This window comes from Buceros rhinoceros, unplaced genomic scaffold (genome assembly GCF_000710305.1).
Source record: "Buceros rhinoceros silvestris isolate BGI_N320 unplaced genomic scaffold, ASM71030v1 scaffold17498, whole genome shotgun sequence".
Taxonomy (NCBI): domain Eukaryota; kingdom Metazoa; phylum Chordata; class Aves; order Bucerotiformes; family Bucerotidae; genus Buceros; species Buceros rhinoceros.
Genome location: NW_010427616.1, coordinates 12,218 through 26,685, shown reverse-complemented (window position 1 = coordinate 26,685; position 14,468 = coordinate 12,218). Strand labels below are relative to the sequence as shown.

Below are 14,468 nucleotides of genomic sequence, written 5' to 3'. Positions count from 1 at the left end.
ACTCTGAAAGAGTTATCATTTCTCTGTAGATGGTCTGGGAGTCTCTGGGGTTAGAGCTGGGCTGATAGCAGCCCTCCTCCTCCCAGCGGACTGGTGATTTGGTGTGCGTGGTTACGGGGGGAAGGCTGTACATTTCTCACTGTCCAGAAGTTTATCTGCAATATCAGAGCCCACCGTGGGTTTGTTTTCAGACGAGCTCCCAGATGTGTGATGTTGGCACTGACAACGGATGCTCAAAAGCCCCGGTGTGTGAGTTTTATCCAGAGGTTTAAGTTGTAGCTTAGAACTTTTACGATTTAAGTCCCTCCTAGATCAGGTGTTTCTTGCTGGAGGAGGTGAGGAAGAATGTTATGTGCAGTGGATTTCAAAATCTTAGTATTACAGAGTACAGATCTTTCTGCAACAAGTCATATGGTTGCAAAATCAAAAATTTCCGAGCCTCTGCCTAAGACCTATTTTAAGGTCTGATCTGTTCACATTAAGTCAGAATAAACTGTATCCTTTTTAGTCCTATTGTAAGATCAATGCAACTGTGGGTGGAAAGCCTTTGTAACTTTTCTGATGACACACGGTAATTAATTAAAGCTTTGGCTGCCAAACTCGTATCAACAAAAATAATGTCAAAAACGCTGCTGCTTTATTATTCTGGACTGAACATGCAATGCACGGCGTTAGGCTAATTCAAGTACATCTGGTAGGCAGTGAGAAACAGTTGCCTTACAGTTAGTTTCTGAAAGCATGGTAAAACCAGAAGTTTTTACAAAGAAGCAGCTGTTACCCTTTAAAACTGTCTCGCACGCGTGTGTGCCCCCCCCCCTTGTCCCTCCATCCATTTCAGTTCTGCAGAAGGTCCGGGAAGGAATATTGTGCCGCTTTCTGTTCCTTTCTCCCGAAGCTATTTTGGGGGAGGCTTTCTGGATTTGAGTGCCATCTTGTGGAGTGTTACTAAGCGCCTAAGGAACGGGAATAATCCCCCTTTCGTCATTAACCTGTAAAGCTGTGATTAGTGTAGAGATCTACCAAGTTGATTTTACCATGGAAAAACACTCACTCTGTAGTGATCTGCATTTTTCCCCATTGTGCTTAGTAGAAGAGATTAGGACTTTGTGTCTAACATCTTCATCAGCTCATTTTAATTTCTTCTGTGCGTGGCACATGGAATGAGCCCTGAAAATTGCACAGCTGACCTAGGCTGTGGTAGCCTGACAGCTGTGTCGATATGCTACACCCCCTTCTCTCAGGAGACGGGACTTCTCGTTAATGGTGATGTATAGTCAATTAAAAAAAAAATCTGTTGGCAATGTACAGGTAAACTTAAGTTCTATTTGTTGCAAAACTGCTTTAGTTTCTTTGCTGTAAAATTGGTATCTGTGGAGAAGCTTAAATCTGGGTAAAATTTTCAGTCATGAATCCAAACTGTGGAATGTTTCATTTAAATAAAATTGTGTATAAAATGGTGACCTGCCATTTAAAATATCAAACCATTATTTGCATTTGAAGTAAATTTTGCATGAGCTGTGTGTGTTATTTTACCTGGTGCATGCTGGGTAAGCATGGGACATAATAAAGAGCAGTAACACTGTCGTTGAGTATTTTCTGCCTCTGCGACTTGGAGCCTGTTTCTGTACCATGGCAGGGCTAAAGCCAGAAAGAACATTTTGAACTTTTTCAGTCGTATGGATTGACCCCCCCCGCATCGAGTTATAGGAGTATAGTTGATGTGAGTGTGCACGCATCTACACACATGTACACAAAAGCTCCCAAAGGCTTAATAAAGGAGGTTGCATCAGTAAAAGTGGTTGCAGTTAAAGGTCTGCTACAGAAGTGTTCAGGAGCTGGCAGGAGAGTAGGTATATTATTAAGATCTTACTTACGACAAATAAATAAAATCAGTTAACACAGCACATTTTTAAAAGAAAAATTAAATATTAGAAGAACGGGGAAAGGGAAACCTCTTCTATGTCCCCTAATGGAGGTTGCAAGGTTGCAAGGAAGCTGACGTAACTTTGTGGACCATTAGTATCAAAGGTTGCTAATACAACTAACAGAACTCATGTGGACATCTGATCTTTGTGGCTGGCTGAGTCAAAAGTCAATGAAGCAGATTAATGCAGTCGCTGTGCCTGAGCTTAGGAGGACAGACTGAAATGAAAAGGTTTACCTGTGTTTGATACAGTAAATAAATGTTAGTCTGGAAAGAGAAACCTGAGAATGGAGAAAACAGCAAAACCCAGCCTGCCCTGATGGACGACTCATTCTAGTTTGTTACGGAAGAAAAACCCCTTCATTTTTACAATGATCATGCTAAAATGACTGTGAAAATGCATCACACAAAATGGGTATGGCCAGATAATGTCGGTCGTTATCTTAATGCTTGTCACCTACAAGCTAAGGGTCGTCTCATAGGCTAGCGGGTTTAGGTTTTGGTATTTTTTAAAAAAAATGAATGAGAAGATGGTAGCTAGATTAACCACTTAACCTTTCAAATTCTTAAGTTCTTAGTTCTTTATTTGTATCTGCTTGCTTTACACAATATGACTTTCTGATGTAGCATAACTTACTCCCAGTTTAAGCACATGCTTAATGATAGATCACTTTTCATAGCAAGTGGATGTCCTAGCTGTTAACCTTAAACACAGTTTAATGGTATCTCTATGAAGATAACAGAAGAGAAAAAGAGCCTGCAAGTGGCACCCTTGCCTGGATGCTGCTGGCAGGTCAGCCTGTGTTTCATCAACACTTTCTGCACCTTCTGCTGGACAAGTGCCAGCCTGGAACACTGTTTTCTCCATGAAAGAGCTGTTAGTCTTAGAGACATAAAAACAAACAAAGTTCTGGCCTGTAAAAATAAGCAGGAAAAACTTCCAGGACTGCAGAGAATGAACTACTGAGTGGGGTACTGGCACTTTATTTGTGCTTTGGCACTTTGGAAAAGAGGAAGAAAAGGGTTATTGTTATATTTGTTTAACTTGTGAATGTGTGTTGTACAAATGAATTAATTTATCAGAGAATAATTAGAACCTGTCACGAAGTCACAAAGCCTGAAACAAAACAGACATCTGAATTTCATTTCTTTTATGCGGTTTTTATTTTTTGTCAGTGTAGAAGAAAAATGAAGTGAGTGCTGTTGACGTACATGAAGCTGATAGCATCTTCAGATTGTGTTGCTGACGTTCTTTTGTGGGTTTGGTGGGTTCTGTGAAGCTATTCAGAATGTGTAGATTTGTAAACATATTCAAGCAAAACCTAACAAAACTCCTGCAAGAAAATGCTGTTAAAATGGCTGGTTTTTAACCTGAGATATTGGGGAGGTTTTTGCCTTTTTTAAAAATAAATCTTGTTAATGTAGTGCTTCCTGCCCTGTATTCACAAAATTGCTACTGTTTGAATGGTTCTGGAAAGAAAAAAATTATAAAATATGTTGGAGTTTTAGGATAGACTTGCTTTGATATGGTGAGGAGAGTAGAAGCAGGAAAGCACGGTCACCACCAAGTTCTGTGTACATGTTAAATGATTTCTAAACAATCCAGAAATATTGACATAAGACTGTATCATTGTTCTGTCATCAAGATATCTCTTCATGCGATTACTTCAAACTCTCTTTTAGGACTTTTACTGAGGTAGCTTTAACTGAGAAAATGGTCCAAGTTATATATAAAATCACGAAGGGAGAAGCGTTTTATATTACATCACATAATCAAGATTTATTCCATTGCTGTTTTTCAGCATTAGCACATCACTAATTACTCTTCTTTATTTTTTCTTCTTCTTTACAGATGATACTTTGGGATTGGGATTTGAAGCAATGGTACAAGCCCTATTACCAGGTCAGTGTATTAGGAATCTGGTATTCTTTTGTGAAATGTGATTGAGTACTGAGTGCGCTGTGAACTGTCAGGTTTCAGTTTTGCTGTTGATGTTTTATTTACCCAAGTTCTCCAAGTACATTCTAGCTTTGTGTAGCAGAGGCTTGATATTGAGCAGTTCTGACCAAGCTGGCAGAGGGCTACTTTCTGTGGTGTATATGAGAACACTTTCAAACCTATCTGAGGTGGGAGTGGTTTAGGGTTTTTTTTTCCCCAGTATCCCATTAGCATCAGGTTAGGGAGTGATTCCCAGCAAACGCAGGTCTGCCAGGTTCCCCCTTTCTTCTGGATTACTTGTTTCTGCCCCTCTCTCTTGTGTCAGTGGTGACATCAAATCAGCTACTGCTGCTCCTATTCAGAGAATTATGCCAAATGAAAAGAAGTCACCTTTTTGACAGAATTGTTAGGATTTGTCTTAGTAGAATCAGGGTTAATAAAACTAATGAGACTGTGGCTATTGCACGTCTGTAAGAGGCTTATGACAGTCTGGCCACCGAAATTTCTGTTGATACAATTCAAAGAGATAGAATACTAAGTTTAATTCTGAGACAAAGGAAATGAAAAAATGAGGCACCACATTCTTATTTTAAATAGAGAAAAATAAATTAAAAGCTAATGTTGAACTCTGAAATATTTTTTATTGTGTGAAAACACCTACAAAAATTGATGTCTGAATATGTCTATATGTCTATATTTTCTTTAAAAGAAGAATACATTGCATTGATTTTTTTTAAATTTATTTTTACAATTTGCAATAGATAAGATGTTTCTTTAAAACTTAGAATATTGTGAAATGTTTTGGCACGTTAATAGTTTGCAACATTTCCATCTATTCTAGAATGCTGGCAGTGGAAATGGAATTGATCTCTCCGTACTAAATGAGGCTCGGAGCATGCTAACAGACCTCCTGACTGACCCATCCCTTCCACCACAAGTGATTTCTTCCCTTCGAAGCGTTAACAGTCTGATCAGCGCTTTCTCAGGAACATGCAGGCCAAAGGCTAGTCCATTCACACCATTTCCTGGTTTCTTCCGCTGCTCTGAAATAGAGGATCTGACTGAAAAAGGAGATCGAAAACTGCTCAAGGTCCAATACCTTTAGTTTTCATTGATGTGTGTGTGTTGCAATTTAAAAAAAAATTATCAAGGAAAATTCATCTGGCAAGATGCTCCTGTATGGATAGGAGCTTCTTTACTGGGTACCTGGGAACTCTGTTTCGGGTCGAAAGAGGAAGCTGTGAAAGCGCATGGAATGAAATGTAGATAGGTACCAGAATGCAGATTCAAGTGCTTGATGGATGGACAGGTAAAAGCACTGGTCTGCGCTCTGACCACGTGATTCCTCAGAATAAACACAGGAATAATTAGCAGTGCTAATAAATCTAGGGTAGCTCAAGGCTGTTTATTGTGGAGGCTGGTCTGAGATGTCCCTGCCCTGTAGTTGCCTCTAATTCCAGGCAGTGGGCAGCTTGGGCCAAACTGATCAACTTGTTGGCTCAGTATTTTGGAGCCAGATAAACTGCCTTGAGCCAGATTGAGCCTGTGTTACTAGCAACTGAAAGTCTTTCCATAATAACTTTGATTTCTGGCACAGTCTAAATTTTGTTTCACGAACAGCTTTTCCTCTTTATATAGTGATTACCAGTGACTTTGCTAGCGTAGGGTGACTGGAGTTCCTTAGTCCTTTGCTACCCTTGTTTTGTTGATTGTCTGCTTCTTAATTCAGTAGGGGAAGGTTCTGGAGATTTGTCATATCCCCAGTGTTCCCTCGTTCTTAGTCTAGCCAGGAAGAAGAAAAAGCCTGTGTAGGTGCTGGGGCCTTCTCTACATGTCGTGCTAACACGTGCACTCGTTTTGGAGAGTGGACATTTCTCCTCCGATTGTTGGGGATTTTCAGCTGTATCCTCGTGTTGTAGAGAGCACACAGATCAGATCGACATAGTCCACCACCAGAGAGGTCAGCTCTAGCCCGGGAGAACTGCCACTGTATGACAGCACTCAGAATGCGCTCCTGCGGCTCTCTGTCTGGGGCGGGTTAAGGACTGTGGTGAGGGCGGTACAGAGGTCTTATTCTGCCTGTCCAGTTCCGCCTTTCTGGATATGACTATACCTTTGCAACCAAGCAAACAGTCAAGATACATCAGGGACTCAAAGCAGTCTGATTTCTCAGGGTACAAGACTGTGCTCTTTTGTGTCAACCCTGTTTCACTGTTTTTGAAATATGTAATAGTTTTGTGAGTTAACTACGATCTTTGACTGCCTAGTGAAGCCTAAAATTGCAAAGTAATTATTTCTGCCAGACTTTTGAAGTTGTAGTATCCAAGGGTCACCTGTCTTCACACATGACCCTGCAGACCTTGCTCAACACTGCAAATATTGGTTTGGATTTTTTGTTTTAAACATTTTTTTTCCTGGCATCCTTTTTACTTTGCAAGGTCTGGCTACACACGTCTGTATTACACATAAGAATCTCCCCCTCCCCGAATGGCCAAACTGAGGGATAAGTTAACAAGTGCATTGTGGATGGAATGCAGTCAGAGATAACTTTTTTAGATTTGTTTAAAATATATTGTTCAGTGACCCTATCCTGCCTATTAGTCAGGTTCTACTAGTTGCTGTTGAAACACGGATATACTCTTTGGGGGCTATTTCTGACAGGCAGAGCTACTAAGTCTGGAGTTACTTCCATAACGGCTCGAGTGCCGTTGCCCTGCTTGTTAGAGGGCTGTGTTTTCCAGTGCAGTGTGATTCCCAGTGCTCGGGCTGCAGTGTGCCCAAACTAACACCGCTTCCAGCCTGGGAGCGGTGAGGTGCCTGGGAAGCTTCCCACGTGCTGTGGGGCTGGTGTGGAAGCAGAGAGGGAGCAACTGACCCTGTGCATTATGCATCACCCTTTCCACAAGTTCCACAGTACTCACGCTGTCAATATTTAGCACCTGAATTCTCAAAATCTCAGGCTGCCCTGCGCGCTGGAGAGCTGACTGTGTAGTCGTATGATTGCGATGTGTAGAAAAACAGTCTGCAGTCCTACAGCAACTGACTCTCTCCAGATCTCAACTTTTAAAAGCTCCAAGAATAATTGTTGGACCGTATGGATTTCAGAGTACAAGTATCTTTACCTATTTTAATTTGAGGAAATAAAAAAAGAGACAGAAAAAAGAATTATTACTAATAAGCAATATAATTTGTTTGCATCTTTTCTATTTTCTCGAGCAATAAGAGTGAATGTAAGATACTATATTTACTGTTTCACTACAGAAAATTAACAATAAATAGTCTTCACAAACAATAAATAAAAATTTAGTGTAACTGGTTTTAGTTATATAGATTTTAACCATGGTGATATTACTCAACAGGGATTAAATAGCAGGAATAGCCTGCCAACACCCCAGCTGAGACGAAATTCAGGAGTTTCTGGCATTTCACCTATAGAATCAACATCTTCTAGATGGGAACGGAGTAACTGCAAGAGATCTCATCAGGAATATAGCACATCAAGGTACGCACTTAACCACATTTAAGGGCAGTAATAAATGTAGCCTTTCTAAAATGATTGTGTCTGTAATGTTGAAACTTGACAGCAGAATTATTTGATATAAAATCTTGTGAATTAAGTCTCCAGATTCTGCCGGCACAAACTGGAGAATGTTTCAAGTTAATTATACACTATACTTCGTAACTCTGATCTCAGGTAGAAATCAGGTCACTCTGGCATCCTCTGTCACAAGAGCTACGCCTGCATATCAGTTTTAGTAGGAAACAGAAAAACCTGTCCAATATACATGACTGCAAAACAAACTAGCTTAACCTCTAAACCTTGACTGACTTCCTCCTTCTCATTTTTACTTAAAATATGTATCACTTTCCAACTTCCATGTAAAGCAAGCAGTGAAGTAGATTAAGAATGTCATGTTTTCTTTACTTGTTAGTCAATATGCTGCAAATGAGGCTTTTATTTCCAGATTTAAGATTAAATTTTGAATTAGGTTTAATAGAAATGTAAATTTTTTAAATTTTTGTTTAATGCTGTATATGAGTGAAACTTCACCCATTTATTTAAACGTGTATGGGTTTGCTCGATATCTTATAACAAAAATACAGCAGATGTTTAAAATTGTGCTGCAGCTTAAATCCATGAAAATATGTGAGGTTTCTATTGTTTTTTGTTTGTTTTGGTTTTTCTTTACTTGGTATCTCTTAATGGTTTTACCTAGGTTATTAGGAAAGAATAATAGATGCATCTGTTTAAAAGAAAGTCTGAGTTATGCTGATTAGTGATAATTACTAGTAGTGGTTCAAAGTTTATATACACATGCCCAAGAATTTATTTATCAATATTATATTTAATTTTTAAAAAAAACATTTAAATATTTTTGCCCTTGTCAGTGGCTTTTCCCCCTTGAATAAAATATGCTCTTCCAGTTTTTACACAGAAACGCTTAGTTGTTGTTTGTGTATAAAATATAACTGAGGCTGCTAGTCGTAGCAGTTGTCGTAGTTTAAAGATTGTATTTTCATGCTGATTTGGTTATCAGTGTTTGAAAGAATCTCCTCAGTTACATCCACTGGAAATACCAGAGAAATCACTTCAAACTTACAAACCACGGGACTTCAGCATGAGGCTCGGCACTGCTGGTGCGGACTCGGTGTATGTTGACAGAGGGTTTCCTTCAGCTCCTACCAACCAAAGAAACCTATTCAAGCTTACTTGATTAAAAGCGGCAATGCAGAAAACACCCTCGCTCATACTCCATCCCTTTGAAATTATCTCTTGACCCTGACGACTAGCACTTCTAGTCAGTCACGTTCCCCTGCCCTGCTCCTGTCAGCCCTCATACAGCCCCGGAACATGTGCTCGCTTTTTTGTGGTTGCTGTCCTGCCCTTCAGAGTCCTTGCCAGCACAGAGTTCTTGTCTCCTTGCACCTTCCAGTGACCGTTCCTAGCAGGTTCCCTTGAACTCCTAACACATAATCATCTCCAAATCCCCCCCGGGTGCTTACCTTACCGATAGGGTTAGATGAAGTAGCTGAACTGGCATATCTGTTCCTGCTGCCGAAAGAGTCAGCCCTGCATTCCCAGTCCGTTGACTGTGGCTCTTGAGTCAGCCCCTTAAATGGTCAGAAAAATAACAGCAATCAAAAGACAGATTTTTCCTGCCTTGGGGAGCTGATTCAGCCCAAGAGGACCTAATGAATGTTAATAGAAGCAAGGAGGAGCACACTAATAGTAAAAAGGGAGAGTGGAACAGCAAAATGTTCGCTAGGAGGAGAGTTTTTCAAAAACCAATCTTTGTTTTTCCATACGATGACTGCTTTCAATGGAATTCTAGCTGAGTTGAGAAAGGTGTTATTACATAGTGGTGCAATAAATTAATATTGCTACAAAATTTGATTTAATGTGCATGCCAATTTTTGATTTGGTTTCTCATTCAAACACTAGTTCAAGATGAACTGACCTTGCTTAATATATATTCTTCCTACGCTAATGTTGCAGCATTTTAATGTACTTTAGAAGAATACATGAGCTACAATAGCTAAACAGTATACAAATAATGAAAGGTTCAACCCATCCTGGTTGTCAGCCCTAACATTTTTTAAAGTGCCTAACGTGTCAGTGCCACACTTCAGAAGAATAAATCTGTATTTATTCTTTAACTTATTTTTAATATTTATGTATGTAAAGAAATTATGGGAGATCAAGTATTATTTCTGTATTTGACTTGTGCTTGAAATGTGGTTAAACAAGATTGAAACTGTTTGCTGAATACTGTTTTCCCGTACTGAATGGAATAATTAGTTTTATGTACTGTTTTCACTTTAAAGTACATGTATACAGCTATTTTTAATTGCATGCTGCATTTTTTTTGGGGGGGTGCAATTTCATGCCTAGATCAGCAGATGGCAGAACTCAACAACTGGGTTTGATGATTTAGCTGCTGAAGTACAGGATGGCTTTATGTCAAAACCAACCTTAGTTTTCAGATTATAATAAATAAAATACTGAATTAACCATGCAAAACTGATTTGAAAAGCAAGCTGTGGTTGTGTAAGACTGTCGTGGTATTTCTAAAGTAACCAATGTTTTAAATGTTCTCAGATCTGTTAGAAAACAGCCTGCCTTGGTGAAACCTTCAAGAAAAGGAAACACCATGTTGGAAAGTAAAGCCTGTGGCACGTGGTGCGATATACTATTGTGCCACTTCAGGACTGCATAAGGTTTTCTGTTGCTTTCACCCAGTACCCAGCGGGTTTTTTCCCTATAATCAATAGATATTTTCTAGCTGATCTTGACTTTCCTTCTTTCTAGCACTCTCTTTTTCTTGAATGGTAGTGGACCCGTGACAGAGCAGTCCAGATATTTTATAAATGTTTTATTTAATAAAAAAGGAAGACAAGTTATGAAAGTTATGAAAGAAAAAAATTCTTACTGTTTTATTTTCAGCCAAGGATCTCATTCAAACGGGTCTTTTGCTGCAACCTTATTGACAATCCCAAAACAAAGATCATCTTCTATGACATTGACTCATATAGTTCCCAGGCGAGCAGGTAAGATTATGTGGTTTTTGTAGCTCAATGGCAGGGTGCGGAGCTGGGAGTTCATACAGCCGCTATTGCAACTGGGTTTTTTCATGTAAACAACGTCAGGATATTGCATGTATTTTAAAAGTATTGTATTTTTAATCTGCTGGTAAGAATACTGAAAATTACAGTTAGCAGCTTTGTGGGAATCTCAGCTATTCACCTGCTGCAATGGAGCTGCAGAACGTGATGACGTTCAGTGTGGTTGGTACCTGTGGAAAATTGCAGCATTCACGTACATCAGTAAAGGACGTTTTTTAGTAATTATGCTTTTTGTAATGAAACGGTGAAACTTAGACACTCCTAAATACCTGCTAGCCATCTGAGCTGAATGAGGAAACAAATTTTGGAAGGAGTTACAACAGGTGGAAACTCAGGCCAGATCCGCATGTCACCACATGGCTGCACGCCTAAAAAGCTGGGCTGTCTCCTGCATGTTTCTGCTTTGAATCTCGTGGGAAATGCAGAGCGCAGTGGCGTGCATTTAAACCTGCTGAATGTGTACTTGTAAAAAGGATGGAATGAAGCAACCAACATCGAGCATTAACCCGTTCTAGTTCTGGAAGGCAGATTACCAATTGCTTCTCACCACATCCTTGCAGTGGCAAAGTGACATTTACTTTCTAAAACTTCTGTCTCTGCACCTCACAATGTGGACTTCGAAAAATCTTGTCCTTTACTGTAACAAAATGTAGTTGGATACGGCTGTTGGGGTGTGTGAGCCAAGCCAGCAGCCTGTGACACTGCTGTCACAGGTGTATCATCTATGCGTTCCTTACTGCAGCGCGGTGCTGATGTTCCCTCAGTAATTTGTTACCAGGCGCTGTACAGTCAGAATACTTACGACAGAGTTTTTGCTTCACAGTTCGCAGCAGAATGAGTGATTCAGCTTTGGAAGTTCCACAGAATAGCTCACGATTATTTTGCTCATGATCACTTTATTCTTTTTGATAAATGTGCGTTGGCGATGGCTATGACTTACCTTAGGGAGGAACTTACAATCTTACCTTGCAGCTAACCTGTCCTTTGTGTGTTTTCACAAGGGGAAGAAGTGATGGGTTGCTTTAATGCAAAATTTTGTTGTAAGTTCATGTTAGGCACAGAGTAGCCAAAGTCCAGATTCCCCGCTTGCTTTGCTAGATTTCACGGACAGAAGCCTGAAGGAAACCCTAGCTTGCTGTTTGAACAGGAATGGGGAATTTCATGGACCTAAGGAAGATGGAGTTGTTTCTTGTTTGCTTGGTCGGATTTTACCTCTAATTACCCATGAGCGAACTTGAGATTATTTTATTTCTAATGGTTTATTACGCAGATTTAGATAGGTTATCATGCCAGTAAAAAAAAGGTACATTACTGTCAAAAAAGGCCACCACCTGCCCACTTTAATCCCTTGCTTCAGTAACATGATTACAACATTTTTGGGGTTTATGTTGCTTTAAAAAACGTCTCAAGCATGTAATCTTTGTTGCAGAACAATGATGTGAAAAATTTTTGTCTAGGTCTTTTATCAATACTGAATTTTTAAATTATTTTTTTCTGGAAATTTTAGAAAACCGATCATGAATCAGAAACAAATGTGGAAAATTTCAGCTACTGATTAAATTTTGCCAAAGCTAAACCTAAAATTAAACCTTTGAAAGCCAGATGTTATAACATGTTACACATTTGCCCATTCAGACGTGTAGCCTGGACTGCTGCGCAGCTGTAGGTCTCAGCACCTGGAATGGATCTACCTACTTTGTGTGTGTTCGACTGTGTGAGCTGTTCACCGTGTTTTGAAAACTGCACAGTCTTTACAGTTTATAATGGTTTTTGTTTAATTTTGGTCTTTCTAAGCACTGATGTTTTTGTTGTAATCTGAACCCCGTGTGATGTTTGTTTTGGAAGGTGCTTCTCCTGGCCTGAGTCCCGTGGGGTCGCCTAGTCATGGATCTGTCTCCAGTGGGGCTTTCAGCAGCTGGTCACCTGTAGAATTTCCCGATACTGCTGATTTTCTTACAAAACCAAGCATTACGATACATAAGCCTCCAGGACACACATTTAGTTCTCCGGATTTTCAGCAGCAAGTCAAAACATCTGTAGGTTATATGTGTAGCAGGTACTGTAAACTGTTATGTTTTTAGAAACTGCATTTGTGTTGAAAAGAATACAATTTAAACGAAGAAATGTGACATGGCCGCACAATAATCTGTAACTATAATAATAATAATAGGGGGAGAGACTAAAGAATGCTGTGTGTATGCCATTGGCTCCAAGTGGCTCACCCTTGAAAGCCGCACTGTAGAGTAACAATGTTTGACAGGGTTTTAGGAAAGGAGGACTTCCTACCTGGGCACTCTGTATTTCTGATTACTTTCTAAATAATTAGCGGTACTTTATTAATTCATGGAGGTGAGTCCAGGGAGGTGGTGGTTGATTATTTTCTAAGTACAGACTAAATCTGTGTGTGCCAAATTTAGGAGAAAATACTCGTATCACTTGGTGGAGGAACTTTCAAAAGCATGTCATTTTAAGAAATGTAATCTGCAGATATTTTTCAGTAACAACACAGCAGTAGCAAAAGAAGAAAATTACTGAATATTGTAAATATTTTTCATGTATTCTGTAAGCTGTGGACGCCAGATACTCAAGCCTGTTCCAACACCGGAACCAGAATCTGCAGAATATAAAGACAGAAAATCAGGTGGGATTTCAAAGTAGACAAATACTTGATATCAACTTGCTTTTTCTTTTTCTTAAAGCCAATTAAATTAAATTATTTCTACATGAAATTTTTCCTATACTTTAAGTAACTCATGTGCATGTACTTTATCTGAGTTTGTGACTTAATCTAAAATATTGCCTGCTTCAGAGTAAGGATTTCATAATAGGCTTCCACTCATAGTTTTATTGTTCTGTACTCTATATATCAATCAAGTTCTCTCCCATCTCAGCTAAACTAATCACTGAAGCAGTTTTTGCAAGTAAAATGTTATGCTTCTGTCTTTTCACAATCTTCAAATACGTTTTGTCTGATAAGTTTTGTCCTTTACAACCTTTTTGTTGTTAAATTCTTAACTAAAACTTGTTCAGAAACAAGCTATTACTTACATTTCTGTGAAGAATCTGTATGATCAGTTCAAGAGCTATTAGACAGCATAATTTACAAATAAATTATAGTTATTGATATAGTATTTATGTATGTATTCTCTTCAAGGTGAAATTGGAAGTGCTAATGTCTCAAAAGATTCTTTCCATCATACAGAGAAGAAAAAGGATGAGAGGAAGGAAATGGTTGATCAAACACAAAATAATCTGCTTGTAAGCATGTAATTGCAAAAAACCTTGCAATAACTTTTATCAGTACAGTATTTCTTATAAATTCTAACAAGCGGTAAAGAGGTCTTTGCATTGCTAAGAAATATAATTTCTGAAGGGCAATAGCACATTGTTAGAATTCGAATTTTCATTTACCAGTTGTGTATTTCTAGCTTGCATAAATGTCACTAGCAAGTTACAGGAAAGATGGTGATTGTATTAATTTTGTTGAGCAAAATTAATATGTGTAGGTTCAATGTTGATAGTGTGCTCAGACACTGATTGACTAGTATTTTCTTTAGTTTCTCATAAACTATGAAAGATGCAGCAGTGTCAGTGACACTCACAAGTGAATGTTCATGCAGTGCAGCGTGTGGGGAGTGCAGGAAGACAAGCGGTGTAAGCTTTGCTAACATTCTGGGTTTATACATAAACTTTTTAAAAGTTTGTTCACTTAACGAACAGTTATAGCTCATTAAATGTTTTGTTAGCCTATGCTTATTCTTGCCCATCTTGTTTAAAAAGAAATGAGTGAAAATTTAGCAGCATCTCAGAAAGCCCTGGAATCTGCTGCCTCAAAATATGAGAAGTCAAGCCCTTGACTGTGCTATTTGTGCTATTGATTTATGGTTTTCTCACAGTGTAGTTCCATCACTATTCAATAAGTTCAGGAATGATTTATCATTTTCATTGGGGGGGGGGGGGGGGCCCTTTTCACCTGAAAAA

The 14,468-nt window shown here is 39.0% G+C and overlaps 1 protein-coding gene across 1 annotated transcript in view; it reads left to right on the top strand.

Moving 5' to 3' along the window:
- PDE3B (phosphodiesterase 3B, cGMP-inhibited) overlaps positions 1–14,468 on the top strand; it is a gene marked incomplete at its 5' end in the record, with an annotated part of 74,403 nt that overhangs the window by 49,637 nt on the left and 10,298 nt on the right. The window contains 7 exons of the mRNA XM_010141977.1: positions 3,777–3,827; positions 4,705–4,953; positions 7,223–7,365; positions 10,309–10,412; positions 12,333–12,543; positions 13,055–13,128; positions 13,642–13,745. Of these exons, the coding sequence (XP_010140279.1) occupies positions 3,777–3,827; positions 4,705–4,953; positions 7,223–7,365; positions 10,309–10,412; positions 12,333–12,543; positions 13,055–13,128; positions 13,642–13,745 (936 nt within the window). The remainder of the gene's footprint in view (positions 1–3,776; positions 3,828–4,704; positions 4,954–7,222; positions 7,366–10,308; positions 10,413–12,332; positions 12,544–13,054; positions 13,129–13,641; positions 13,746–14,468) is intronic.